Source organism: Heterostelium album (assembly GCF_000004825.1).
Source record: "Heterostelium album PN500 unplaced genomic scaffold PPL_contig12, whole genome shotgun sequence".
In the NCBI taxonomy this organism is placed as follows: domain Eukaryota; phylum Evosea; class Eumycetozoa; order Acytosteliales; family Acytosteliaceae; genus Heterostelium; species Heterostelium album.
In genome coordinates this window covers 1,226,787-1,252,853 of record NW_008805089.1, presented here as the reverse complement: position 1 = coordinate 1,252,853, position 26,067 = coordinate 1,226,787, and the positions used below count along the sequence as shown (strand labels likewise).

Genomic DNA, 26,067 nt, shown 5'->3' with positions numbered 1-26,067 from the left:
AATTATTTCCGGTGGTAGAGTTGCGATCATTTTCGTTCGTTAAAAAAAAAAAAAAAATTAAAAAAAATAAATAAAATGGAAAGAAAATATTTTTTTCAACAAAAAATTGGAAAAATAAAAATTAAATAAATGAATGTTGGTTGAAAATGAACAACCTATAATTATTTGCTAAACAAGTCTTTGATTGCAGAAGATTTTGGTTACGATGTCAGTCTTGGAGAGATAAAAATAGGAGATATTATTTGTAGTCGATAATTTGAACAAAACAAATCTAAATGATAATTATAGTTGGACAATGTTCACTTGGTAAATATCGACTACAAACTTGCAATTAGTGTGAATTGTTGAGCTGTCTGCCATTAGATTGTATTAAGCAAAATCATTCAAATTGAGTAAAAAAACAAAATATTTTAAAATTTAATTTTGGATAAAAAAAAAAAACAAAAAATGAATTTAAGTGTTTAATGATGTTCAATTCATTTTAAAAGTAATGAAATCATTAAGGGTTGTATCATCTTTATCATCAACATTTTTATTACAACAATCATCATCTAGAACAACCCAATCATTTAGATTGACAACATTAGCCAATAATATCCAAAGATACTCAACAAGTTCAACATTCAGAGTAAATAATCCAATATTTAACAGCAGTAGTAATAACAATAGAAACAACCCAGCAATGTCAAAAGCAGGTGTAACTGAAGAAAATGCAAGTTCTTAAAACATACTTATTATGATTTCAATCAAATAACAATCATTAACAATTTAAACAAAAAAATGGCAAATTAAAAAATAATAGAACAAGATGGACCCAAAAGATACCATCTTTGCCAAGATCGTGGCAGGTACCATTCCATGCAAGAAGGTCTATGAAGATGAATATTGTTTGGCTTTCCACGATATCAATCCAGTAGCACCAGTTCATGTCGTTCTAATTCCAAAGACACCAATCGGTGGTATCGATGGTATGTCTTTGTTATTTTCATCTATCATTATTATTATAAGAGCGAATTACTTACTAAATAATTATTGATAACTTGTATAAATTCATAATAATAATAATATTATTATTAATAATAACAGATGCTCAAGAATCACATGCTGAAACATTGGGTAAAATGATGGTCAATGTTCCAACCATTGCCAAACTCGTGGGTATCAGTGAATCTGGTTACAGATTGGTTGTCAACGAAGGTCTCAACGGACAACAATCAGTCAGATGGTTACATATCCACGTTTTGGGTGGTAGACAAATGAACTGGCCACCAGGATAATTTCAATGAACCAAATCAATTCATTACAATCAGATCTGATGCTAATCCCAAAATTAAAAAAAAGTAAACTTTCTTTTTTTGTTTTCTTTTAAAATAGACAATTGTTTATTTTTATCTATCACTGTGTTTTTTTTTCATACGGGATGATGTGTAGCAATATAATTTATTGCTTTGTGCTGTTCCTTCGTTACAATTCGTTCAATAAGTTCACCTGTACCTCTATATACTCTTACTCTATTTATATTATATTTTCGTTGTTGAACCAACAAAATGAATATTTATAATTAGCAAATCAAACTAATATCGATGAAATGAATGAGTAGTCATACCTTCCAGTGTCTTCATCATATTTTTCATAAGTAGTATTTCTAAGTGTTTCATAGTCTTCATTTGACATTGGCCCCATCACTCTTTTTGTAGGTTGTGAAGTTTGTTGCTGTTGTTGTTGTTGAGTTGTTATTTTATTATTCGATTTTGAACTATTATCTTTTGACTCTTTCTCTTTATCTTTCTCTTTCACTTTTTCTTTCACTTTATCTCTACTTCTAGCTTTATCTTTTGATTTTCTCTCTTCACGTCTCTTCTTCTTTTCCTCTTTTCTTTTGTCTTTTCTTTTTTTTCTTTCAGCTTGGTCTTCACTTGAAGAAGAAGATGATGAGGTTGATGAAGATGAAGATCTACTTCTATGACGATGTCTATTCTTTCTTTCTTTACTTCTTTGTCTTGATCTTGACCTTGATCTACTCTTACTTCTATCACGTCCTCCTCCTCTATGTTTTTTATGTCTCTTTGTTGATCTATCTTTACCTCTAGAGGTTGATCTCGATCTACTATTAGATCTACTTCTTAGTCTATCTTTATCATATCGATGATGTTTTCTATCTATACTTCTCGATCTAGATCTTGATCTAGACTTTGACTTTGACCTTGATCTTGACCTACTATGCTTTCTCTTATGTACATCTCTGCTCCTACTTCTACTTTTACTTTTACTTTTACTTCTTTCTTTATCTCTACCTCTATCGGTTTCCTTTACCCTACTTTTTTCATCATCGTTATGCCTATGTCTATGCTTATCCCTCTCTCTATCTCTACTCCTACTTTTACTTCTATGTCTATGATCATGTCTGTCTCTTTCCCTATCTCTACTCCTACTTCTACCCATTTTATAATAACAAATCAAATATGAATTTCAAAATCAAATATTTTGTACGAAAATAATTAACACACACACATAATCAAACAACCAACCAATCAATAGTTATCTTTCAGATTTACCAACATTTTTGTAAAAACAATTTGGCACATAAAAATTATGATTTTTTAAATTTTTATTTATTTTTTTTTTTCGCATCTTTTTTTTGGGATGGGAAAAATTCGATAAAGAAAAGTTTGACTTTTTATTATTAATAATAATAAAAAAAACGAATCAATAGATATAATTAATTTTTATTATTTTATTATTTACTTTATTTATATTTTTTAAAAGAGAAAGAAATGTCAACTAAAAAGAGTATACAAAATAAAAAAAATGTTTTAGCATCTGGGTCTAAGAAACCAGCATTAAAATCAAAGAAATCAACTTCAACCACCACCACCATAACAACAACCACCAACCCAACAACAATCGAATCACCAAATACTACCACCGTCATTGCAACCAAAGGAATTAAAGCAAGAGTCGTCGATGCTACAGAGTCAAACGATAGCACCACCGGTTCAACTTTGTCTTTCAAAGTTGGTTTGGCGCTGACCAGCGACGGTTGCTTGGCAAAGCCAATTCTGAAAAAGAAAGTTGCAAAGGCAGCTGCTGCCTCTGCCAAAGACAAGAAGAAACTCTCTGAGCAAAAGCAAGAGAAAAAGAATGTTGTCTTCCAACTCGAGAGAAATCAAACTCAACTCTTCAACAAATTGAACAACGTTTCGGAAATTAAGCCTGGCTTGCCTGTTGCCCAAGCAATTAAATTAGCACCACCAACCCCTAAAGTTGTTGAAACTATACCAACAACAACTACCACCACAACTACCACCAACACCAATGACGCAAACGAATCTGTAATTACTGACACCGAACAACAACAACAACAACAACAACAAACATCCATCGCCACAACCACAATACCCACCACATCTAATAAAAAGAATAAAAAAGTGGCAGCAAACAAAGCTCAACCAACTGAAGAACAACAACAACAACCAAAAGAAACTCAAATCCAGACAAAAAGTGAAGAACAACCACAACCCAAAAGTAAAAAAAGAAATAATAGTAATAATAACAATAGCAATACTACTACTAGCGATAATAGTAAAGCTGTAGAGGAAGAAGCTTCAGTAGTTCCAGAGATGAAAGATGTAAAAAAGTCGAAAAATAACAATAATAATAATAATAGTAAACAACAACAAAAGGAAGTAGCTGTTGTTGCAACACAAGCAACAAACGAAAAGAAAGAGGAGAAGAAAGAGGAGAAGGTTGTTGTCGAAACTACTGCTATCGAAGTAAAGGAAGACAAGAAGAAGGAAAAGAAGAAGGAACGTGATGTTATCAGTGGTTTCAATGTGTTGCCAGTAAAGATACCGGGTACATCTATCACAAAGTATATCTATTACAAGAAGGAGACCTCCAAGAAGTGGCCAGTCAACAAAACTCTTTTCGTTACAAACCTGCCGCACAACTGCAGTTCTTTGTTGGATCTTCAAGTGTTGTTCCAATCGACCGACATTGAGTCAGTGCAATATGGAGGTGCTGCTGCTGCCGCCGATCAACAAATCGTACCAGAGTCAGAGTCTAGCTCTACCACCGTTGCTCACGTCATCATGAAGTCTGCGCAATCACTCACCGACCTATTGAAATACTTGAACATCATTGACATTAAGCTACCAACTTCAACAAGCGATGGATTGGATGGTAAGTGTATAACATAACATAACTATAAATCAAACAAAGAAATATATAACAGATATATCTTTAACTTTTTTTTTATTATTATTTTTTTTTTTTATAGAAATGTTAAATGAAGAAAAATCAAAGATTATCAAAGACTTTGATGAGTTACAAATTAAATTAGACGACGCTATGATGGAACACGACAAGAGAATGTTGTTGGAGAGACACAACCGTAAAGATATGCAAGGTGTACCAGATGAAGATGGTTTCATTCTCGTCACTGGAAACAACAAGACCTACAAACCAATTACACAAGAGGAGTACAAGAAGAAGGAAGACGCAAAGAAACAAAAGAACTTTTATTCATTCCAACAAAGACAACAAAAGAAACAAGAACTCGATAATCTCCGTAAGAAATTCGAAGAAGACAAACAAAAGATTGCCAAGATGTCTGCCAACAGAAAGTTCAAGCCATACTAAAGCAATCAACCACCAACGCCAAAAACAAACATCCAATCGATTTCAATTATCTCTTCTTATTTTTTTACAATACAATAGTCAAATAATAATAAATAATTAAAGAAAATAATCAATCATTATTAATTAATTAATTATAAAATAAATCTAATATTAAATAGATCAAAAGAGAAAAAAAAAAGCATGTTTACTATTATTATTTTAAAATGGTAATAAATTCTGATCTTGAACTTATTATTTTTATTTTCGTTACGATTTGACAATTTATAAAGTAATAATAATTTGGAAGATTGGAAAAAGTCGTTCACAATTGAATTGGTTGGATGGATCTATATAGATATATATATTATTATATGTTTGTTTTATTATATGTTTGTTGTATTTATGGTTGTGATGGCACTTCGTTGTCTACGACATTCGAAACTGGTTCGTTTTGTGATACAATGACAGTGTCCATTTCGACTGGACCCTTGGTTTGACCTCCGACCGACTTGTCGAATGACATTTGTTGTGAGGTCGATGAGAATGGATCAGCATTGACACCCTTGGTGTAGAGACGCCAGAACTTTGGAAGGAACAAAATGGTGAGTGTCGAGGCAGTCGTGAAAATAGCGCTTGCACAAATGATAATGATTTGTGAGTCGTAGGTGGTTTGTGATACCATCAATGGAATGATAATGAAAAGACAGAAAGAAATGGCGTAGAGCGTGTTGGCAATCGATTTCGACTCGTTGAACTCCGCAATGTCAACGATTCTGATCTTCCACGATACGAAACAACCGACCAACAAAAGAATGGCGTGATAAATGAGAAGAATGTAAAGCACGATGTTTCCACTCTTGTTCATATCACAGGTGACACGGTAGTCGTACTCGAACAATCCTTCGAATCCATAGTTTCTCTGAGAGTGGACTTCTCCAACACCAGTCATAATGGCCAAAATTAAACAATTTAAAAGAATAATACCTCCTAACCATGGCATTAGCTTGGCATTTGTAATTCTTAATTTCTTTAACAATGGATTACTAAAATAAAAAATAATAACGAGTTAATATAGTTAAATATTTATATATATATTTTCTTTCTACTTACTCAAAGATTAACCAAATTCTGAAATTCTTGATTACCATGTTACCGAGCATAATGGTATAACCGAGTGACATCAACCAAATACGTGAACGGCATAATCCAGTAGTTGGACTTTGTACCCAAAGAATGACGGCAACATAGATCAAAATACCACCAAAAACAATTAACATACAGAAAAGTGGACTGGCAGATCTCATAATCTTTGTTTCTCTGAAAACGAGCAATCCAACTAAAATGATTACTGCAACCAAACCAACTACACCAGCGGCAATTGAAAAACCATAGGTAATCGATTTCTTTACAACATACTATTTCAAAATAAAAATAAATTATAATTAATAAATAAAATATAAATAAAATAAATTTAAAATATTAATACATACTTCATTAGGTGGAATAACATAATAACCTAAATCAATAATCTCTGGTAATAGAGTTGGACTACTCAAAAGATCATTTTGGTCTAATCTTTCTTTTCCATAGGAACTGTTAAGATATAATTTGTTGTAGGCATATGGAAGATCTTCGAACTTTGTTGCTTTCAAAGCAGTAGTTAAAGTGTTGAATTGATCGAGTTGTTCTTTTTTAAGCTATAGGAACGATTTAGAAATTAGTTAGTTTGATTTCAATGTTATAATAAAAATTGTAAAATCAATATTTACCAAATAACTATATTGTTGATCTAAAAATACACCACCATCAGTAAGTGTTCCATAGTAAAGCTCAGATTGGAATGTTCCAGCGATGATATCTTGTGATGCGTTCAAGTATGCCATTGTCCAATTGGTGATGATACTGGTAAGGATTGATTCACCGAAAATATTGTAAACTGGATAACCAGAGGTACCGAATGAGAGAGCACCACGGGAGATGGCGGTCGATTGAACTGAAAGATCATCGGCAGACATGGCTACGACATCGACACCTTTATCGATGAGATAATTGGTAGCACCAACTTCAATAACTGGATTATACCATGAACCGGTCTCGGCAGAGTAGACAGTGATATCTTTACTGTAGTTCATGGCACCCAAGTAGTATGCGTTGGCAGTGACATAGCTGAGTGAGGGTGGACCTGGTACGACAATTCCAATCTTCTTGGTGGTGGAGGCCATCGCTGCCAGATATCCAATGAGGTAATGTCCAATACCGAAATCAATGAAAATATTTCTGACATTTTTGGCAGTTGGAACGGCCAAACCACGAATCAAGAAGTAGGTATCCGGGTAAACAGCAGACATGTCTTGGGTGGCTTGGACATGTTCTATCGAACTTCCAATAATCAAATTATATTGTTGTTTGACCAATTTTTTGATTAAAACAACAGTGTCTTCGTAGGTAACAATATTGTTGAAAACGGTTGTTTGGTTGTGAATTCTGAGGGCTTTTTCGACATTGATGAGAGCCTGGTTACAAGCATAATTGTATCCAAGATCGGTGAATTCACCACTCAGAATGAGGGCTAATTTGAAATTTTCTTTTGGAACTGGATTGGCTCCAATAGAAAGATTACAAAATATCGATAATATCACAACTATTATACTTAAAGCAAGTAATTTCATTGTAATAATTTTTTTTTACAATAAAAAAAACAAATAGTAATATATGGCTATTTATTGGTATATGAAATATATATAACAAGTGTTTTTGGAAAAAAAAAAAATAAATAGAGAATTGTGTTTTTAGTTTGGTTTAACACTGATCACAGGAGTCTCTTGGTGAGTGTGTGAAGATACTCTGTTTGGAAAAAAGACCTTTTTTAATTTTATATGATTTGCACCTGAAGGGGGTTTAGGTAGGCAATGTAGGTGCAAAGTGATGTGTAATAATAAATATTAATGGCAGTGCACCTTTTGAAGTTGGACGTTTATTTTTGTTTTTGGTATGTAAAATGAAAAAACAACCCAAAAAATCAAAAAAGAAGTTTAGAAAAAAAAGAAAAAACTATACTGATGATTGATAAGATATCTAAAAACTTATCAGTTGTTTTGGAAAAAATAAAAAAGATGAGAAAGGCGAAATGATAAAAAACAGGAACTAAACAGTTTAGATGTTAGGGATTATCGATCAACTAGTAACAAAGATGATTTGTCAACCAGTAAATTATATATGTGAGTTGTAGATAAAAAAGTGATATATGAGGTTTAAGAATAAATAAAATAAAATGAAAGGTTTGTTGTTGTTATTGTTGTTATTTTCGTTGTTGAAAAAACAAAAATAATAAGGATCGGCTTATTCTGATGTGTGAGCGATGGTTGTTGTTTATTTGATTAATAAAAGTAATTATTGAAAAGTTATACGGACGAGTGGTTGTTTGTTGTTGTGTGTATGGTTTGTCGATTGTTTTGTTTTTGCAAAAAACAAATCAGAGATAATATAATGGTTTTGTTTAAAGTAAAATGTGTATACTGATTGGTAGATCTCTCTAATATGTATGTGATGATCAAAAACGACAAAAACGCAGCTGTTTTTTAAAATTACAATAAAATTAAATTTTATTAAATAAATAATAGTAGTTGTAAATTTAAGCTGGCAGGGGTCGGTCTTTTTAGGGCACTCAATGTCTTTGATACCAAACCAGTAGTGGCTATTATTGTTCTCAACTGACTTCTAATAAATAATATCAAGAAATCACTCCAATCACTCAATCAAATCAGAGTTAGTCATTCAATCAAAAGGAAATCTTCCCTATTTGCAACTTTCATATTGATGTTGACCAATTGGGTTATGATGTAATGAGACACTGGGCTACAACTTGAGCAACTACACACTATCTATGAAAGTTTGAACTCATTGCAAACAGGAGCAAAAGACAAACCTTTTTTTCTTCTTTTTTTTTGAAAAATCAGTTTTGATCCCAAATTATCGTCTCTTTGATTGAATTTCATGGGGGTAAAAACAAAACCTAATCTGGAGATTGTGATGTTGCTCAGTGGTCAAACTAAAACTTGGACCCATTGACGTATGAAAATTGAGATTTTTCACTTTTTTTTTTCATAGCGGTTTTTTTTTATTTTTTTAAAATATATTTAAAAAAAAACAACAGATAAGGTAAAAACTTTTCTGATTGGATAAGTTCTGTATCAAACTTACCGAAGTGGTTTTGCACATATCTAAACACTAAAAACAAATTACAAAAAACTCTGCCGTCTCCCATAGAAAGTATCAACAAATATTAAGTTTTTGTGTTAGGGGGAGATAGATTTATGATATATCATCAGGGCAAAACCATCTATAAAAAGACGTCGTTATATTTTAATTAATATAAACATGTTTGTTGTTTTTCACTTAAACACAATGTATAAGGGCCATGTCTCTCGGAGGCCTGAATGCCCAAAAACAAAATAGTATCGTGATCTTTGCTTCAACCAAAAAAGTTTTTAGTAAAATTTTTGTTACTTTTTTTTTTATTAATTAATTAAGAGTGTCACGTGACTCTTTAATCTGGAAATCAAATCATATCAATCTTCAATTCTTATATTGGTCTATTTATAAAAGCATAAGAGAAATACTTGACCATCATTTAGACCACAATTGCTTCATGATTTAAATCTACCAATTTCAGACATATTTGCAGTTTATCGAAATTGAACCGTCCACACTTCTATATTAAGATAAAATCATGATTTTGGTTACAATGCCTTTCTTCATTTTTGGTTATTTTAAACTATTTTTAAAACAATCAATATCAATTTATATGTTTTTGATGAACATCAAACTCGTCCACATTTTTTAAATTGCACAATCAAAATCATTGAAATCAACCAATCATTACCATTCTTTTAGATTGAGTAATTAGTTTATAAATAAATTTAAATTTGATTTGGCTTATTTGATTTAGAAAAAAAAAAACAATGTTTTAATTTTATTGGTTATTCTTAATTTAACAAAAGAGTTATAATAATAGTAATAAATTAGTTTAGATTATGTAGTTTAACAAAGTTGTTGCTGTTGTTGTTGATGTTAGTTTTTAAAACTATTTAAAATCCAGCGACCCTCCTTGTCTTGTGTAAAGTGATTTGGCTTCCATTCCTCACCCTTGGTCTTTCTTTCCTGAGCTTTCTTACGTTGGTCTTCTTCAACCAGTGTTTTCTCTCTTGTAATATCTCTTGAGCTAGCACTGCTCTTGGCAGCGGCAAACAAACCACCCCAGATCTTTGTTGAATCCGTTGGTAAAAGTTGGATCTCTGGTATTGGCTCTGCAACACCTGGTGTAAGTTTACTCTTCTCAAAGAAATGTTTATAATCGTCTTTTTTATATGGGGAAATCTTTACCTCTCCATCCCACTGACCTTTGAGTTTAAATACTTTATCCTTTCCCTTAAACACTTTACCTTCGATTACATTATAATTTCCAATTAACAATGGCTATAGTTATAAAATGTTCAATTTGAATTAATGCAACTAAATAATAATAATAATAATGTTGATTTATCACTTACTTTTGGTAAAAATTTAGTTTGAATTGAAAAATTGTTTGAAGTACAGGTGAGTGTTGAGTTTCCGATGAACTCACCGAAACCTCTGAACATTCTGATGGCCATCGATGGCAATGTGCAATGATACTCTTCGTTGAATTTATCGACTTTGATGACGAGATGTCCGTCAAGATTCAGTTTGATGTAGGTTCCCATGAACGCTCCTTTAATTGGTGAGTAGTAGGCAACCGACACTCCACTGCCATAGACGATCGACGAGGAGATTGGTGGATGGTGAGAGATCTGTTCGCACAGCGAATGTGCAGTGGCGTTTATATTTGGAAAGTTTGTTTTCAACTCTGATGTCTCTCCGAGCACCGGGTTCAATGGTTTCTTCGAGACATCTTTTGGGATGTAACGAGTGCTCATAAGGTAGCGGTAAACCTGGAGCATACGCTCCATTGGATCGTCGATCGCGTTACACTGAATCAACTGATCAAAGTATCCCGAGCAATTCTCTGCAAAGTAACCGAGAGTCGAACGTGGCAGAATAAAGGAACCTGGCATCACCATGTTGGACATATCCGTACCGACCTTCATACTCTTCAACATCGAAGTGATAGCACTATTTCCAGCGGTAGCACCTCCCTTATCAACTTGCTCATCGATCTCCTCGACAGTGGTAGTAGCACCATCAACCTTTTTGAACTCCTCTGGAATCTCTTCACCCACATCCTCAAAATTTTCTTCTTTTGCCATATTTTTTTTCTACTTTAAAAAAGTTTACAATTTCTATATTTTATTTATATGTATATATTTATTTATGTTTATTTATTTTTAAATAATTAATAATAAAAGAAAACAAAAAAAAACAATCAATTTTTAAAGTATGTTTTTTCAGTGGGAATCATTGCAAAATATCAAACATTACAAAAAACCCTATGAATATTCTAAGCAAAACTATCATTTTTTAATTTTTTTACGATTTTTTTTTTTTTCAATGCCGATTTGTTTGATTGTTGATTGTTGATCATCATCACTCATGAAAATGATGATTGCAAGTGTGATCCAAAGATAAAATGATTTATTTTAGGTTTTTTTTTTTTTAATTGATGTTTTAATGTTCATGTTTTATTTATTAAATTTGTAACCTTGCTATGTTTAAAACAAATAACAATAAAATTAATAAACACACTGTGATGAAAAATTATTTGTTTCATGAGATTGATGCACCAGTGAAAAAAAAAATCTTTCATTTTGATTTATTTATTGTTTTTTTGTTTTTAATTTCTTTAATATTTTTTTTGTTTTTTTTTTTTTTGAACAATTTGTAATTGTAAGTTTTAGGTAATAGCTATTACAATAAGTAAGTAGTAATAAATCTATTGTACAATTGATTTGTTTCTTTTATTTATTTGTATCTATATGTGTTATAAATGAATTATTATTTTCTTTTCTTTTATTAATAAACTAAGAATATCAAGTTCATTATCAGATAAGTAGGTTTTTTAAATTTCCATCTTTCTTTAAAAAAAGAGAAACAAAGTTTTTTTGGGTTTCAAAAGAAAATTAAAAAAAAAAGCAAAAAATTTAATTAAAAAAAAGAAAATTTAATTTTGTTGAAAAAAAAAACAAAAATTTCAACGTTTATATTTATTTGTTTTTATATATCAAATTAATTTTAATTAAATAAATAATAAATAGATAACACATCAGCAGCAGCAGCAGCAGCAGCAGCAACAACAACAACAATATATTTATAATATAAATATATAGTAGTAGATTTTCTATTTATTTTGTTTGTTTTTTTTTTGTTTTTTATTTTTTTTGTTATTTTTTTAATTAAATTTTTTGTAGAGCAAGAAGATAAGCAGAGTAGCAAATAAATAAATAAACAATTCAACTCAACACTTCTCTTCTCTTCCATTCCCTTCTTCTACTTTGTTTAGTAGTTAGTTAGTTAGTTAGTTAGTTGTATACTATAGTCACCTTATTAGTTACATTATAGTTATAGATTTAATTAAAAAATAATAATAATTTAGTTAAATTTTAATCGTATTGTTTTATGATTTAGATATATATCGATTGATTAATTATTTATATAATATATATCAATAGATAGATAGATAGATAAAAAAAGAAGAAAGAGAGCAGAAACAAAAAGATCAATCAGAACAGTTTAATATATAGTTGTAAATCTATGAAAACAGCCACTGTCAGTTCAAATCATACACCAGTTGTTGTCTCATCAAATTTTAATCAGTTAACTCCATTAATGACAGAAGACTACAAAGGTGATACTAATGGAGACTCTACAACTTCAAACAATACAACCACAGATGATCCAATGATTGTTGTTTCAATGAAAGATAATCTAATTAATAATAATAATAATAATAATAATAATAATAATAATAATAATAATAATAATAATAATAATAATAATAATAATAATAATACAACACCAACAACAACAACAAGCAGAGGTTTCGCTCCAATAAGAGATGACGACTATCTTCCACAACAACAACAACAACAACAACAACAGGTTCAAGATTCGACGATAAATGGAAATACTTATATAAATGGCAACGGTAATGGCAATGGTAATGGTTGTAGTGGTAGCAATGGAAATAGTAGTTCTCTAACATCGTCACCTTCGAAGTTGACATCGTCTAAACCACCAAGTCCAGTGCAACTTCCAGATTCACCGAGTTCACAGTTACTGAATAGCAGTATTCTCGGTTTGAAGGATGTTCACTTGGCACCAGAGTTGTGTGAATTGTTCTCTTGTTTCAGACGCTACAAAGCAGCGATCTCTGGTAAGCGCGAAGACGAGCTCACCAAGTACCAGACCATGGTGAACCAGCTGTTTGAACGTGACTACCACATCTCATTCATCAACAACAAGAACGGTGAACTCTGTGCCACCTACCCACCAGAGCTGATAGTCATAGAGGCAGAGCGTGAAAACAAATGTAAAGGTTGCATTGAAAGAGATATACAACCAAGTAAGTAACATTAATATTAACATTAACATTAGCATTCATCATTATTAATATCTATCTTATTATCATCAACAACAAGTCAATAACTCTCAGACAATGCAAAAAGTCTTGAGTAGTTCAAGATTTGCTCGAGTTAGAACAAGATTCCCGTTTCCAGTGATCTACTATCACAACAAGAATCTGTGTCGTTCATCAACTCTGTCTAAAAAGATTGAGTATATGTTTCAAACTGGTGTAAATTCAATGAAGAAGCAATTGTAAATATAAAATTAAAAAAAGAGTGGACCTCGTTATAATTATTAACTATTATAAAAACAAAAATATTAATTAAAAAAAAAATAAGTGGTAACAATGGTGCACAAATGGAAGAATCTGAAAATGGAGATACTCAGAACATGGAGAATCTTAGGAACAACGATATTTCGGCAATTAAACATCTCTCTGTAAAATATATTTGTGATTTAATGGTTGAAAATAAGAAGAAAAAGTAAGTGTTTAACAAACAAAGAAACAAACAAACAAAAGCAAGTACTCATTAAGTTGATTCTTTTTTTTTTTTTTTCTATTTTTTTTTAATTATAGGTTTGGATTCTTTGTTTGTTCATCAGAGAAAGCAGATATGCATGATAGATACACCAAACAGTTTACTATTGCATCAACACCGTATCCAGGTGTAGAGTTTTTCTCTTTGTTCAACCAGAATAGACACGATGCCAAAGATCTATTCTATGGATGGGATTTCACCGAATATCCTGCGGAGCTTAAAATCGATAAGAATTCAGTTCCTGTCATCTGGGAGCAATATAAATCTTGGGATTTATGTATGTATTTATTTATTTTTGTTTTTGTTTAATTGTATTAACTTTTTTTATTTCTCTGTTGTATTATTATTAAATAGTAAATCTAACACAAAACTATCTGAAATTATTACTTGAATATATTTCGGATGATACCAAGGATTCTGGTGTTTTGGTTCATTGTATCTCTGGATGGGATCGTACACCGTTATTTATATCACTTTTAAGACTGAGTTTGTGGGCAGACGGTGAAATTCATCAATCTTTAAATTCCTCTGAAGTTCTCTATCTCACAGTTGCATATGATTGGTTTTTATTTAGCCATCAGCTTGCAGACAGAGCCGGCAGAGGTGAAGATATCTTTTACTTTTGTTTTTATTTTTTGGAATATATTACATCTTATGATTTCTCTGTTCATGCTTATTCTCATCTACAGAGAAATCATAATAATAATAATAATAATAATAACAATAGTAATAATAATAATAATGTAAATAATAGTAATAGTAGTAGTAATAATAATAATAATAATAATCATGTAAATAGTCAAAATAGTAATGGTTGTTCAAATAATAATAATAACAACACTAACAATAACAATAGTAAAAACAAATCAAATTCACCATCTACTATTCAAAATAAGGAAGGTAGATCGAATTCCAATGAAGGTAGAATGCATATCACTGGTCTCAACAACAACAACAACAATGGAGGAGCAGTACCAACTACTTCTACTTCATTGTTTTTCAACAAGCAGACCACTAGATCACCCGGTTCAATGGTGTACTCCTCCTACGGAAAGGGTGGTTCGCCACTCGTCGATACTCAGTCGGCACCACCAACACCCAAGAAGAACTCACCATCGTCGACGATACCAGTGAAATTCCCCAACTTGTCGTCGGCTCCCTCTACACCGGTCAGTCACTCGCCCGTTGCCACCTCGATGATGCTGATGGGTGAACACCGTATGTCAATGTCGCCGAATCTCTCGTCGACAACCGCCGCCTACAACTACTCGAGCACTCCGAATGCAACCACTGGAAGCATGAGCATTCCAGTCGATGTCCCACGTCACCATCACCATCATCACCACCACCACAACCACCATCACCACCAACAGCAACAACAACAACAATATCAAAAGGATGCCGAGGAGTTGGGTGGAAGCTGGCAGCTGATGGGTTCGCTACAAGACAAGATGAAGTCACTCTCGTCGTTTGGAGGTTCCACTCCCACAATCTTTATGCCATCCAACGGCAGCTTCAGCTCCAACAGTGAGATGGAGGAGAACGACGAGACCAACTCCAAGAACGTTTCGGATGACGACGACGATGAAGTGGGAAGAGACTCTTCCAACGAGGAGCAGTGGGATCCAGCAACCAATTTCTTTTTCTACTCGAACGCGTCAGAGACAGATTCTAATATCAGCAGCAGCAACAACAACAACAATAACAATAACAACAACAACAACAATGGATGTAACAAGAGAATCAAACAGGATGCTGGTGTCACAGGTTGCTCATCACACGTGCGATCAGGCGATGAAAACAATAACCACGACAGTACTCGAGACAAAACAAGAAAAGAGCAACACAAAGATCAACAACCTTCCGAACACAACTCATCATACCAACATCACCACAGTAACAATTCTCATCTTTCACGTGAGGAGATTGAAGACAGACGAAGAGAGAGACTCATGGAAGTCAAGTCTCTTTTCATTACACTTTATCAACAATGCTGTCTTGAAACCAACGACAGTTATTGGAAGACCATTTTGACATATTTGCCAAAATTCGGTTGAGGCATTATTATTCCTACTCTAATTCTAAAAACAAAAAAAAAACAAATCAAAATCAAACAACAACAAATATTATACCTTTATTTAAATAAATTTATCAACAAAAAAAAGCTGAAACAAAAACATTATTTATAAATAACAACATGAGAACTTTAAAAAAAAAAAAAAGAAAACCTAAATAGTTTGGTAAATTTAACAATATTAAAAAAAAAAAAAAAAAAAAAAAGGAAAAAATTTTAAAATTTTTTTTTTTTTAAAAAAAAAATAATTGAAAACAAACCAAATCAAATCAAATTATTTGTAACTACTTTTTATTATAATTTTAGATTAGATCGGATAGATTAATTTATCAAATGATAAAAAAGAAAAAGATATTGTCCTCATTGAAAGAAAAGGAAGCAAGAGAAGAATCTTTAAAGAATGTGTATGTGTATTTATATACTTGAAATCATTGTGTTAGATCAATCCAAACTTATTTGTAATTTTTTTTTCTGTTATCTATCTATTGTAGTGTAGAGGAAGATGAAGATCTAGATAAGAGTGACGATAAGAATAATGAGGAGAATGATGATAATGGTGCTGAAAAGTCTGGCAATGGCGATGATGAAGAGTCAGTGTCTAGTGAGAGAAAAAAGAAGAAAAAGAAGCATAAGAGTAAGAGATCAAAGTCAAGTGAGACTAGCAATGATAATGAAGAGGGTGATGCTGCCGATCATAATAATAATAATAATGAGGATAACAACGAAGAGAAAGAAGAGAGAAGACACAAGAAGAAACATCATAAGCATACTGATAGAGACAGAGAGGAGAGAAGACACAAGAAACACAAGAGAAGTAAAGAGGAGAAGAGTGAATCTGTAGATGCCGATAGTGGTACTGTCGATGAAGGTAGAGACGATAACGATGCAGATCACAATAACAATGAGGAGAGATCTCAAGAGAGAGAAAAGGATAAAGATAGAGAGAGAAAACATAGACACAAGAAGAAGAAGCACAAGCGAGATGCTACTGGTGGTGGCGACGAGGAGGATGCCGGTGGCGAAGAGAGAAGGAAAAAGAAACACAAGAAGAAGAAACACAGAAAGGATGAAAATGCCGGTGCCGAAGATGACGAAGATGAAGACTCCAAGAATGTGATGGTTCTCGATGAGAATGAAGATCTTAAAGATATAGTTGATGAAGAGGATGACGACGATGCCAACAACCAACAACGGCAGCATCACGATGACGACGAGGAGAATGGAAATGACGTAGTTGATGTTAGTGACGATGACGACAGCAACAGCAAAAAGAAGAGTAAGAAGAGAGAAGACAGAGGAAGAAGCAGAAAAGAACGTAGTGGCGATAAAGAATCAAAGAAATCGAAATCCAGAGATAGAAGTTGGGATCGTGACAATAGAAAAAGTTGGGAGCGCTCTGACAATGAAGACGAACAACAGGTCACCTATCACGGAGACGATGAATTTCACAACGAAGAGAAAGAGAGAAGCTTTGAAAAGAGAGAGATTAAACCGAGCACCGAGAACTTTTTTGGACAATACAAACCAACTAGTAATATTCTTACGACGACAAGGAGTAAATTTGGTGAGAGCCTTTTGAAAACGATCGAAATTGTCAAACCATACTATCCTCCACCTCCACCAAGACAATTTAATGCTTCAACATCTTCATACAACGATAATGATTATCAAAATAATAATGATAATAATGATCACAATAACAATTATAATAATAACAGTAACAGTAATAGTAGCTATAGTAATAGTAATAATAGTAACGGTTATAACAGTAGTAGTTCAACATCATATCAATCTAATTCTTCAAAACCAGATTATTTTAAGGAAATCAATTTAAATTTAGATTTTGTATGTATTTAATTGATAAAAAAAGAATGTCACCAATTTCTTTTATTTGTTTATTAATTAATTATTTTATTGATTATTATGAATAATAATATAGACACAATTTGGTAATCAAAAAACTACAACTTCAACAACTTCATCAACTTCAACAACTTCGACTTCATCATCAACTTCTCATAGATCAAGCAGTAAACACAGCAAAATGGATATGGATAAAAAGAAAAAAATATTTAAGAATGAAATATCAAAGATTGTTGTTAGTAAATTGAATAGGTACTTTAAGAGCAAGAAGATATCGAATAAAGAAGATTTCAAATATCTGGCAAACAAGTTTACTATGTTGGTCATCGAAAAGGATCATGGTCGATTGGATTCTGCTGGCGACACTCCAAGAAAAGTTGAAAAGCTATTGGAAAACTATTTCTCAAAGATCACTGTTTACACAAAAAAGAGTAGTAAAAAGCACAGTGCATCAGAGACAGAGCCACAATACGACAGTTTGGATTTAGAAAAGGAATTGGAATCAACAACCAACAACGATGATAACAACGACAACAACAATGACCAGATATCAGAAGAACCATATACTCCACCACCTCCACCTCCAATAACCTACTAATACCAACAACATTAACAACAACATACATAGCAACAAACGAATCGATTCGTCAATTAAAATTATCAAAATCAATAGGACTATATTTATAAATATTCTATTGATATACCATTATAATAAATCCAATCCAACAACCAAAAGCCAAAACCAACCCAATCTATACATGTAATAAATTTAAATAAAACGGAATAAATACATTTTTTCAAAAAAAAATAATAATCAATTATAGTTAGTTTATTCATTCTACAATGACTATGACTATAAATATTGTTTATGCTTCGGTGGTTGTTTCAGTTGGAGTGTCTACAGGTGTTGAAACAACAGGTTTTGTAAGATCGATAAGATTGTTTGATTCGCGAGCAATCTGTTCAATTGTGACTCTTCCTTTCTTGTTGATGAATTTGGCGACTGCTTCCATCTCTTTACGTGATACATAAATGAATTTACCACGATCATCAATGACACCGGAAATCAGACCCTCTTTATCTAAAGTTTTAATACGATCGATGACATCTGGTGTTTTCATACCAAACTCCATTGCAATATCTTCAAGCAAACAAATCTTGTTGCTCTCTAAAAACTTGATAAACTCTTGAAGTAAATTCTTTTCTTGTTCTTCATTCTGCTTTGATTCACCAGCCTCCTCAAGTGAAATAGATGCTTTCATAGCTTGATATTCTTCATCTTCTCTTTTCTCTTTCTCCAATCTGATTCTAGTTTCTTCTTCAATCTTTTATTAAAATAACGACAACAATATTAATAAATATTTAAATAGACAAAGAATCACATATTTAATAAACATACTCTTTGCTTTTCTCTTTCTAAATCTTCAAGTTTCTTCAAACGTAATTGTTCATCTTTTTCCTCTTCTGCTTTCTTTCTCTCTTCTCTCATATGTTCTTCATACTACGATATTAGATTATTTTTGAATGCAAACAATGACAAGATTGTTAGTTTATTTGAATTAGTTAATAGTCTATATGTTTCTTTAATACTAACCTCTCTTTGTTTTCTCTTTTCTTCTTTAAGTTTCAACTTTTCAAGCTTCTTTGTACCCATCTTCTTTCCTGTTTTTGGATCGAGACCAGTATTGATCGCAGCGTTGACATCTGTATCATCTTCATCACTATCACTTTGATCTGCATCATTATTATTTACTTTGTAAAAATGATCATTGTCAGTAATGAGTATAAGATATCTAGAAAATAAAAAGAAAATATTTTACTTTGTTCATTTAATTGTTCATTTTGTTGTGGTTGTCTTCTGTTTCTAACATTCATACGAGCCAGACCTCTTCCTCTGTTGTTATTATTGATATTATTGATATTTTCATTCTCTGCTTGAGGTTGTTGTGTATCGTTGATTTGATCATCTGGTATAAACTTCTTTGATGGGAATAAAACTACATATAATAATCCAACGATGATTAATATACTAAGACCTAATACACCTATAAATATACTATCCATTTTTCCAACAAATTTAATAAAAATGATAATTAAAAATTGAGGATCAATATTTGTGAATTGATTTATCAAAAAAATAAATTTAAATAGTTTTTTATTTTAAAAAATAATCACTGTTATAATATTTTTATAGGTAAATCGAATAAAAGTTATTAGACTTTGTTTAGGCAACTGTGGATACACCAGGATCAAGTTTTTATGGACCTACTTCTGTCACAGACACAAATTTAAGATAAAGGAACGTGTTTAATTTAATATTATTAATATTATAATATTATGATTTATTGTTATGTATATTATAATATTGATTGTAGTTGATGGATCTCTCTACGTTTCTAGTTGTGATGTCGGTGTAAGATTTCTGATCGTTGTAAAGTGTTGGGAATTGATTGATAAGTTTAACATATAGAGTAGATAGTGCTACAGGGTTGAATGGTTTCGAGTATTTGTCGATGACCTCACAGAGTAGTCGGTAGGAGAGTGTTCTCTGTTGATTCTTTAATAGTCTGGTGTCTACGATCTCGCGATAATGGTTAAACTCACAGAGAATCTCAAGTGCAACTTGGTCGTGTGAAAGATCGATATTGGAGGTGTTGAAAATAAAGTCAACCATCTTGTGGATGTCATGGTAGTTCTTTGGTGCCTCGGTCATGATGGTGAACAACATCATGTAGTGCGGTTTCTTCAGTTGAATGTAGTCACGTTTCATATTGTCGAGAATGGTGCGGAGCGACGACAGTGATAGGTAACCTTGGTGTAGTTGGTTACGTATCTCTGCGATGTAGATGATTGCAGTCTTGTTGAGACCGAGTGACTTGAGTGCTTGCTCACGGTAACGACCTTGTCCGGCAAGTGCCAGATAGTACGAGTCGATAATCGATGGCGTAATACGGAATTTCCACTTTAACTCGGGTGGTGCTTCGAGTGTCATGTTCTCGATGATGTTGAATGCATTGAGTGCTTCCTGTGGGTGGAAGACAGAGAGCAACGAGATGAAGCTGTCAATGTGCATCTGGAAGATCATGTCGGATTCATTGAGTTTGGTGAGTACTCCGACGAGCCAACTGTCGGTCATCTTCAACGACATGAACTGGTCGATGATCAACAATTGGTCAGAGTAATCTTTCATCGCCAGCATCAACTTGAGTACCTTATCGTATTGATTCAAATGCAGATAGGTTTGACACATCTTTCTTGGCACCAAATTGACAGTGTTGAATCTCGGGAGCAGGTTGATACGCTCCTTTGTGATGGGAACGAATTTCTCGCAGTATTTCATTAGGTCAATCACATCGTTTGTCATATAGTCATCGGGAATCATTGTCAGTACTGTCTCCACTAGGATAAGAGATGGTTCCGTTTTGATAAGCTTCTTTATCCACTTGTTGATTTGATGATACTTTGCTTTGTTCTTGTGGAGTCCAATGATGATATTGGTTATGGAGTGAGAGGAGAGCTCTGGGTTCTCGTAGAATCGATCGAGTATTGCTTCGTCATTGAGGAAAGCGACGATATATGACATGTCTTCTGTGGAGAGATCGGATCCAAGTCCACGCGCCAACATCGGTACTAAACCACGGATGTTGGAGATACGTGACATTGCAAAGAGACAAGCATGACGAATGACATCGTTTTGCATTCCACCACTTCTTTGCTCAGAGTAGAACAGACGTGTAAAGAAGGTTGATTCCACCTTGGCTGCGGTAACCAAGAGGTTCGCGCGAAGTACATCCAACTTGGCTGGCGTAACCATGTCGGTCAATTTGACAATGAGTTGTTGGGCGATATCGAGATGTCCATTGTGCAAAGCGATATCAAACAACGAGAGGAAAGCAAAGTCCTCACTGGAGTTGGATGAAAGATGTTCTACATCACTGGCATTCACTGGAAGAGCTGGGTATTTCTTGAGCAACATGATGATATCGTTCATCGACAAATCCGACGGTGTATCTTGTTCCAACAATAGACGTACTGCCGATACATGTCCAGCCTGTGCATATCTCTCAAACAAATAGGTATAGGTTTCTTTATCGATCGCCAAGTTACTGTCTTTCAGTTTGCTGTGTAGCTTTAGGAGAGCACTTAGATCGGTTGCTTTCATCAAGTAGATGAAATGACTGGATTTGACAGGGATTTGGTAGCGATTGGCAAGCTCAATCCATGGGATAGTAGCAAATCGCTTGATCAACGCAGAGAGTGTCTTGAAGCTTGGTTTCAATCCATAGTCAAAGAGCTGTGTCAACTCCTCCAAACCTTTGATGTCTTGAATGCAATGTTTGATAAGCAACTCATAGAATGCCTCTTCAGAGTGCAGCGATGGATCCAATCGTAACACGTACGGACGCAGAAGCTTGGCACGCAGCTGACGATCTGGAATCTCACGAACCAAACTCAGGAGTGTTTCCAATGAATGATTATCGCTGTTTGTATCAAACAATATACTCAATACCTTGTCTATCGATTGCATATTGCCGGTATTCACCAGGTATTGAATGAGAATGTTGGCAGAGCTAATCGAGGGTGCTCTCGCCAGCACTTGTAATCCGCGTTGGAATCGTTCGCTCACTATATCCCTTCCGTGGAAATCCAAAGCGAATAAACATCTCAACATGACCGAGTACAACTCAATGGCGTCGCCAACCGACTTTGAGTCACGCTCGACCGTGTCCAACAAAAAGTTAAAGTCATTGTCTGTGATGAACTGCTTCTCCAGAGATTCCTCTTGGTGATAGTTGTTCGTACTGCTATGGAGGAACGACGAGAGTGAAACGGTTATTAGGTTATAGAGGGTTTGGTGGTTCACCGGGAATCCGAGTGGATCGAACATCGATCGCATCTTGCTGTAGACGTTGGCAATGTCGTGGCTGACGGTGATCAGCGCCGATTGCACGTCGATGTAGATGTCGAGATCGACTGGCAATCCCGAGGTAACCATGTGTCGCAGCCAGAATTGCGACTTGTTCGGTGAGTATGACAACGATCCATACAGACCGTGCAGGTAGAACTCACTGTTGAAGCTACACTGTTGAAGCTGCTCGGTCGACAGCGAGAACAGCCAATCGATGAGATTCGACTGTTTCATGTCGTGAAGTGTCAGCAGCTCGAGACGATCGGCATCGTCGAGCTCGGCGACAAGCGATACCAACTTGTCTTTGATATCTACGATTTTCGCTGGTGTATCCTTGTAGAAACTGCTCTTGAAGTTCTTATTGATCGATTGCACCAGGTAATTGATTCTTCCGGTGATCTCTATCAGTTTAATGAATCTGTGTAGCTGTGTGGTGCCAGAACTATCGAAACCAGAGTGTACCAAGAGATCGCCGATCTCTGGATACTTGCCATTCAGTGAGAATAGCAATGCATTGATCGCAATGGAATCGGTATCGCTATTGCCAGCAGTGTTTGCCACTTCCAACCATTCTTTAGGATCATTTATCTTTGAAAATAAAAATGCAATTCTATCTTTTATATCTATATCTTTTAAATTTATCAATTGTTTTAATCTACGATAGTGTTGTTGGGAGTTTTATTTGAAGAATGTGGATTTTTGAAAATGAGAATTAGTATCATTTTAAAGATTGATTTTAAAAGGTAAAAGTTACATTTCATTTCTTGGTAATGATAAATCTATTGGAATATGTGGTCGATTCTTTACAATTGACTTGATAGCTGTTCTTACATCGATTTTATTTGTTGAAATTGGTGACGATGTTGATGATGTTGGTGGTTGTGTATTTGTTGAAACTGTAGATTTTATTGTTGCTGTTGATGTTGTGGTGGTGAATGACTTTACATTTAATTGATTACTACTACTAATATTATTAAAAATATGACTATTGTTATAGTTATTGTTATTATTACTATATAATCTTGTTGTTAAAATTGATGATGGTGTTGATATATTAATATTGGTATTAACATTATTTGTTAATGATCTAATAGATGACAATCTATATAGTCTAGATAGATTGATCATCTTTTCTTTTCTTTTGTAACCAACAACAACAACAACAATAATACTGATCCAATTAAACTTTAATTTTGTTAATTGGTCGAGCCTTTGGGTCTCGTTTTTTTTTTTTTCATATGATATTATTTTTTTTAATTTTTACATTCATCTTCCTTCTTCTTCACTTTATCATTTCTTTTTATTACTATAGAGTTTAGTTTACCACTTACTACTGCAAGTTTCTGTTTTATTCTATATTGATGTAATAAAAATCTTCTTGTTGACATTGATCAAACTTGTTTTTATATTATCCAGTGTGATAATAAAATCGTAATTTCAATCACTGCATATGTCAATTCTGTTCTTGTCTCTTTCCAATTTAGGTAATCATATTTTATATTCACTACAAATCTATATCTATCTTTATTTATTTGAATACCAGCAGAAGAAGGAAGGTCAACAGATGTCAATATCAACCGGAAATAATGATAACAAAAACAGCATCAATAATAATAATGATAATCAGATAAAGTTTGCATCATCATAGATATTTGTTAATAAATTATTTATATTTTACTTAGTTAAATTTAGATTTGTTTATTTGAAAGAATGAGGTTCGATTCGTTTCGTTTAGATTTAACTAAATTCAACTTCAAAGGAAAGAAATAAAAACAATATTTAAGAGAGATAATAACTAAAGAGTTATTTTTATTTTATTATTTATTCATTAAATATAATATATTTACATTTCCATCAAGGGTATCATGCCAACCAAATCATCACTTACCGGTGACATTGGTTTCTTAAAGTAATAACGTTGTAATAAAAAGAAAAGTGAAGCTGGCATCAGATCTGCCATGACACCACCGATGCCCATCAAAATGAGTCCCTTTTTCTGCTCTGGACCAAGACCGGCAACTCTAAACTCAATGAATACATCCGGTGTGATCGGTGTCGTTACTGGTTCCGTTGATTTCATTGTGATTTCAATTTGTATTCTCGATCCATCCTCTGGAATCGCTACGACCTATAGAAATAAATAAATATCAAATTAGGTTAATGATAATTACAAAACTTTAACAATAAATATGAATGACTATTACTACTACTACTACATACATCATAGGGAGTTGGAAATTGGAATGAATTTAAAGATCTTGCAGGTTCGTATACACAACCGGTTTTGGTACTATTACATTGACCTTTGATGTAATCACCGTCCAGATTATCGAGTGGAGCATCTCTGTAGATTGCCAACTCCTTTCCACCACAATAGGCAAAGTCTTCTCTCATTAATTGAGCAAAGTTAAACACACCACTATAAATGGTTTGATCACCTACTTGATGATAATATTTAAGATCTCCATCAACTATTTTATCAAAATAAAATAAAAAATACAAATTAATATCTAATGTTTTATATGTATGTATGTATGTATGTATTTGTTATGTTATTATAATTACCATTATTAGTTACATAGAAAACCGGTTGATATTTAACACCTTCATCTAAGATGTGCTTTGGAATATGAAATACTTGGAATGTGGTTTTGTCGTTCTGACACTCTTGTGTTGTCGAGTTGAAGACGTCTTCACCGACCCATCTGTTGGGGTACTTGAGATTGGAGTCTGCGACTGGACATATAGAAAGACTGTAGACGTAGGGTGGAGGTGGCGGTTCACTCTTGTATGCAATATAACCTAGCGACAGCAGTACAACACCTACTACGAATATACTGGTGCACCCCAGTATCATAGCTATCACCAATTTAGTGCATTCCTGTCTCCTTATCATCCTCTATAACTGAAAAACTAACTTTTTCTCTTTTTCTATCTAGATCGAACAAACAAACTAACTAACTAACTTTATAATCTATCTTTTTATCTTTAATTTTTAACAAACTAAATATTAAATATAAAAATATCTTTTTATTTCTTTTATAATAAAAATATATATGTTTTAATAAGTAAGATATACTTCTTTTTTTTTGTTTTCTATTATTTTGTTACTTCTTTGAACCAAAAAACACACCTCAATAACAATTCATAACTTTTATTTTAGATTAATTTTTTTAGACAAGAAAATATTAAAAAATAAAAAAAAACTGATTTTTTGACCAGTGTTGATTCAACTTTAAAAAAAATATGTTGATCAACGTGAAAGTTTATTACTTTATTTATTATTGTTTTTTTTGTAGTTGATGTGTTATTGTTGATCTTGTCATTTTTATCCTTAAAGTTACCATACTTTGCTGATGTAACAACATACAACATATCTTCTGACATTAATGTTGAATATTACTTATCAACTTAGTCGGTAGGTCTATGAAAACTGCTACTTTTTTGCATATAAATATTTGTTTAAATAAATATAAAAGGATTAAATTATTGTGAAAAAAAAAGAAAAAAAGAAAAAATATTTA

General features: G+C 32.9%; 10 protein-coding genes across 10 annotated transcripts; 5 read left to right on the top strand and 5 right to left on the bottom strand.

Annotated features, from left to right (window-relative positions):
* Positions 1–490: 490 nt before the first annotated feature.
* On the top strand, positions 491–724 carry PPL_05731 (uncharacterized protein; the record flags this gene model as incomplete). The annotated part of the gene is made up of 1 exon (XM_020576605.1): positions 491–724. One exon carries the CDS (start codon positions 491–493, stop codon positions 722–724), a length of 234 nt encoding a protein of 77 aa, XP_020433854.1.
* An 84-nt stretch (positions 725–808) lies between these two features.
* Positions 809–1,277, top strand: pkiA (histidine triad nucleotide-binding protein; the record flags this gene model as incomplete). The annotated part of the gene is made up of 2 exons (XM_020576604.1): positions 809–968; positions 1,087–1,277. 2 exons carry the CDS (start codon positions 809–811, stop codon positions 1,275–1,277), a joined length of 351 nt encoding a protein of 116 aa, XP_020433853.1.
* Positions 1,278–1,411: 134 nt separating this feature from the next.
* PPL_05729 (uncharacterized protein) lies at positions 1,412–2,442 on the bottom strand (the record flags this gene model as incomplete). The annotated part of the gene is made up of 2 exons (XM_020576603.1): positions 1,412–1,511; positions 1,607–2,442. 2 exons carry the CDS (start codon positions 2,440–2,442, stop codon positions 1,412–1,414), a joined length of 936 nt encoding a protein of 311 aa, XP_020433852.1.
* A 332-nt stretch (positions 2,443–2,774) lies between these two features.
* Positions 2,775–4,641, top strand: PPL_05728 (uncharacterized protein; the record flags this gene model as incomplete). Its single annotated transcript, XM_020576602.1, has 2 exons — positions 2,775–4,182; positions 4,280–4,641. 2 exons carry the CDS (start codon positions 2,775–2,777, stop codon positions 4,639–4,641), a joined length of 1,770 nt encoding a protein of 589 aa, XP_020433851.1.
* A 379-nt stretch (positions 4,642–5,020) lies between these two features.
* grlH (PBP1 domain-containing GABA-B-like receptor) lies at positions 5,021–7,289 on the bottom strand (the record flags this gene model as incomplete). Its single annotated transcript, XM_020576601.1, has 4 exons — positions 5,021–5,663; positions 5,731–6,035; positions 6,111–6,317; positions 6,390–7,289. The coding sequence occupies 4 exons, from the start codon at positions 7,287–7,289 to the stop codon at positions 5,021–5,023; spliced, it is 2,055 nt and encodes a 684-aa protein (XP_020433850.1).
* A 2,401-nt stretch (positions 7,290–9,690) lies between these two features.
* Positions 9,691–10,904, bottom strand: PPL_05726 (OSBP family protein; the record flags this gene model as incomplete). The annotated part of the gene is made up of 2 exons (XM_020576600.1): positions 9,691–10,095; positions 10,170–10,904. The coding sequence occupies 2 exons, from the start codon at positions 10,902–10,904 to the stop codon at positions 9,691–9,693; spliced, it is 1,140 nt and encodes a 379-aa protein (XP_020433849.1).
* A 1,441-nt stretch (positions 10,905–12,345) lies between these two features.
* PPL_05725 (uncharacterized protein) lies at positions 12,346–15,754 on the top strand (the record flags this gene model as incomplete). Its single annotated transcript, XM_020576599.1, has 5 exons — positions 12,346–13,156; positions 13,233–13,410; positions 13,497–13,640; positions 13,736–13,974; positions 14,052–15,754. The coding sequence occupies 5 exons, from the start codon at positions 12,346–12,348 to the stop codon at positions 15,752–15,754; spliced, it is 3,075 nt and encodes a 1,024-aa protein (XP_020433848.1).
* Positions 15,755–16,104: 350 nt separating this feature from the next.
* Positions 16,105–18,232, top strand: PPL_05724 (uncharacterized protein; the record flags this gene model as incomplete). The annotated part of the gene is made up of 3 exons (XM_020576598.1): positions 16,105–16,175; positions 16,263–17,616; positions 17,711–18,232. The coding sequence occupies 3 exons, from the start codon at positions 16,105–16,107 to the stop codon at positions 18,230–18,232; spliced, it is 1,947 nt and encodes a 648-aa protein (XP_020433847.1).
* Positions 18,233–18,500: 268 nt separating this feature from the next.
* PPL_05723 (DDRGK domain-containing protein) lies at positions 18,501–19,698 on the bottom strand (the record flags this gene model as incomplete). The annotated part of the gene is made up of 4 exons (XM_020576597.1): positions 18,501–18,959; positions 19,034–19,135; positions 19,229–19,386; positions 19,455–19,698. 4 exons carry the CDS (start codon positions 19,696–19,698, stop codon positions 18,501–18,503), a joined length of 963 nt encoding a protein of 320 aa, XP_020433846.1.
* A 271-nt stretch (positions 19,699–19,969) lies between these two features.
* Positions 19,970–25,930, bottom strand: PPL_05722 (uncharacterized protein; the record flags this gene model as incomplete). Its single annotated transcript, XM_020576596.1, has 8 exons — positions 19,970–23,153; positions 23,298–23,645; positions 24,391–24,671; positions 24,764–25,014; positions 25,109–25,328; positions 25,510–25,546; positions 25,751–25,776; positions 25,817–25,930. 8 exons carry the CDS (start codon positions 25,928–25,930, stop codon positions 19,970–19,972), a joined length of 4,461 nt encoding a protein of 1,486 aa, XP_020433845.1.
* Positions 25,931–26,067: the final 137 nt, after the last annotated feature.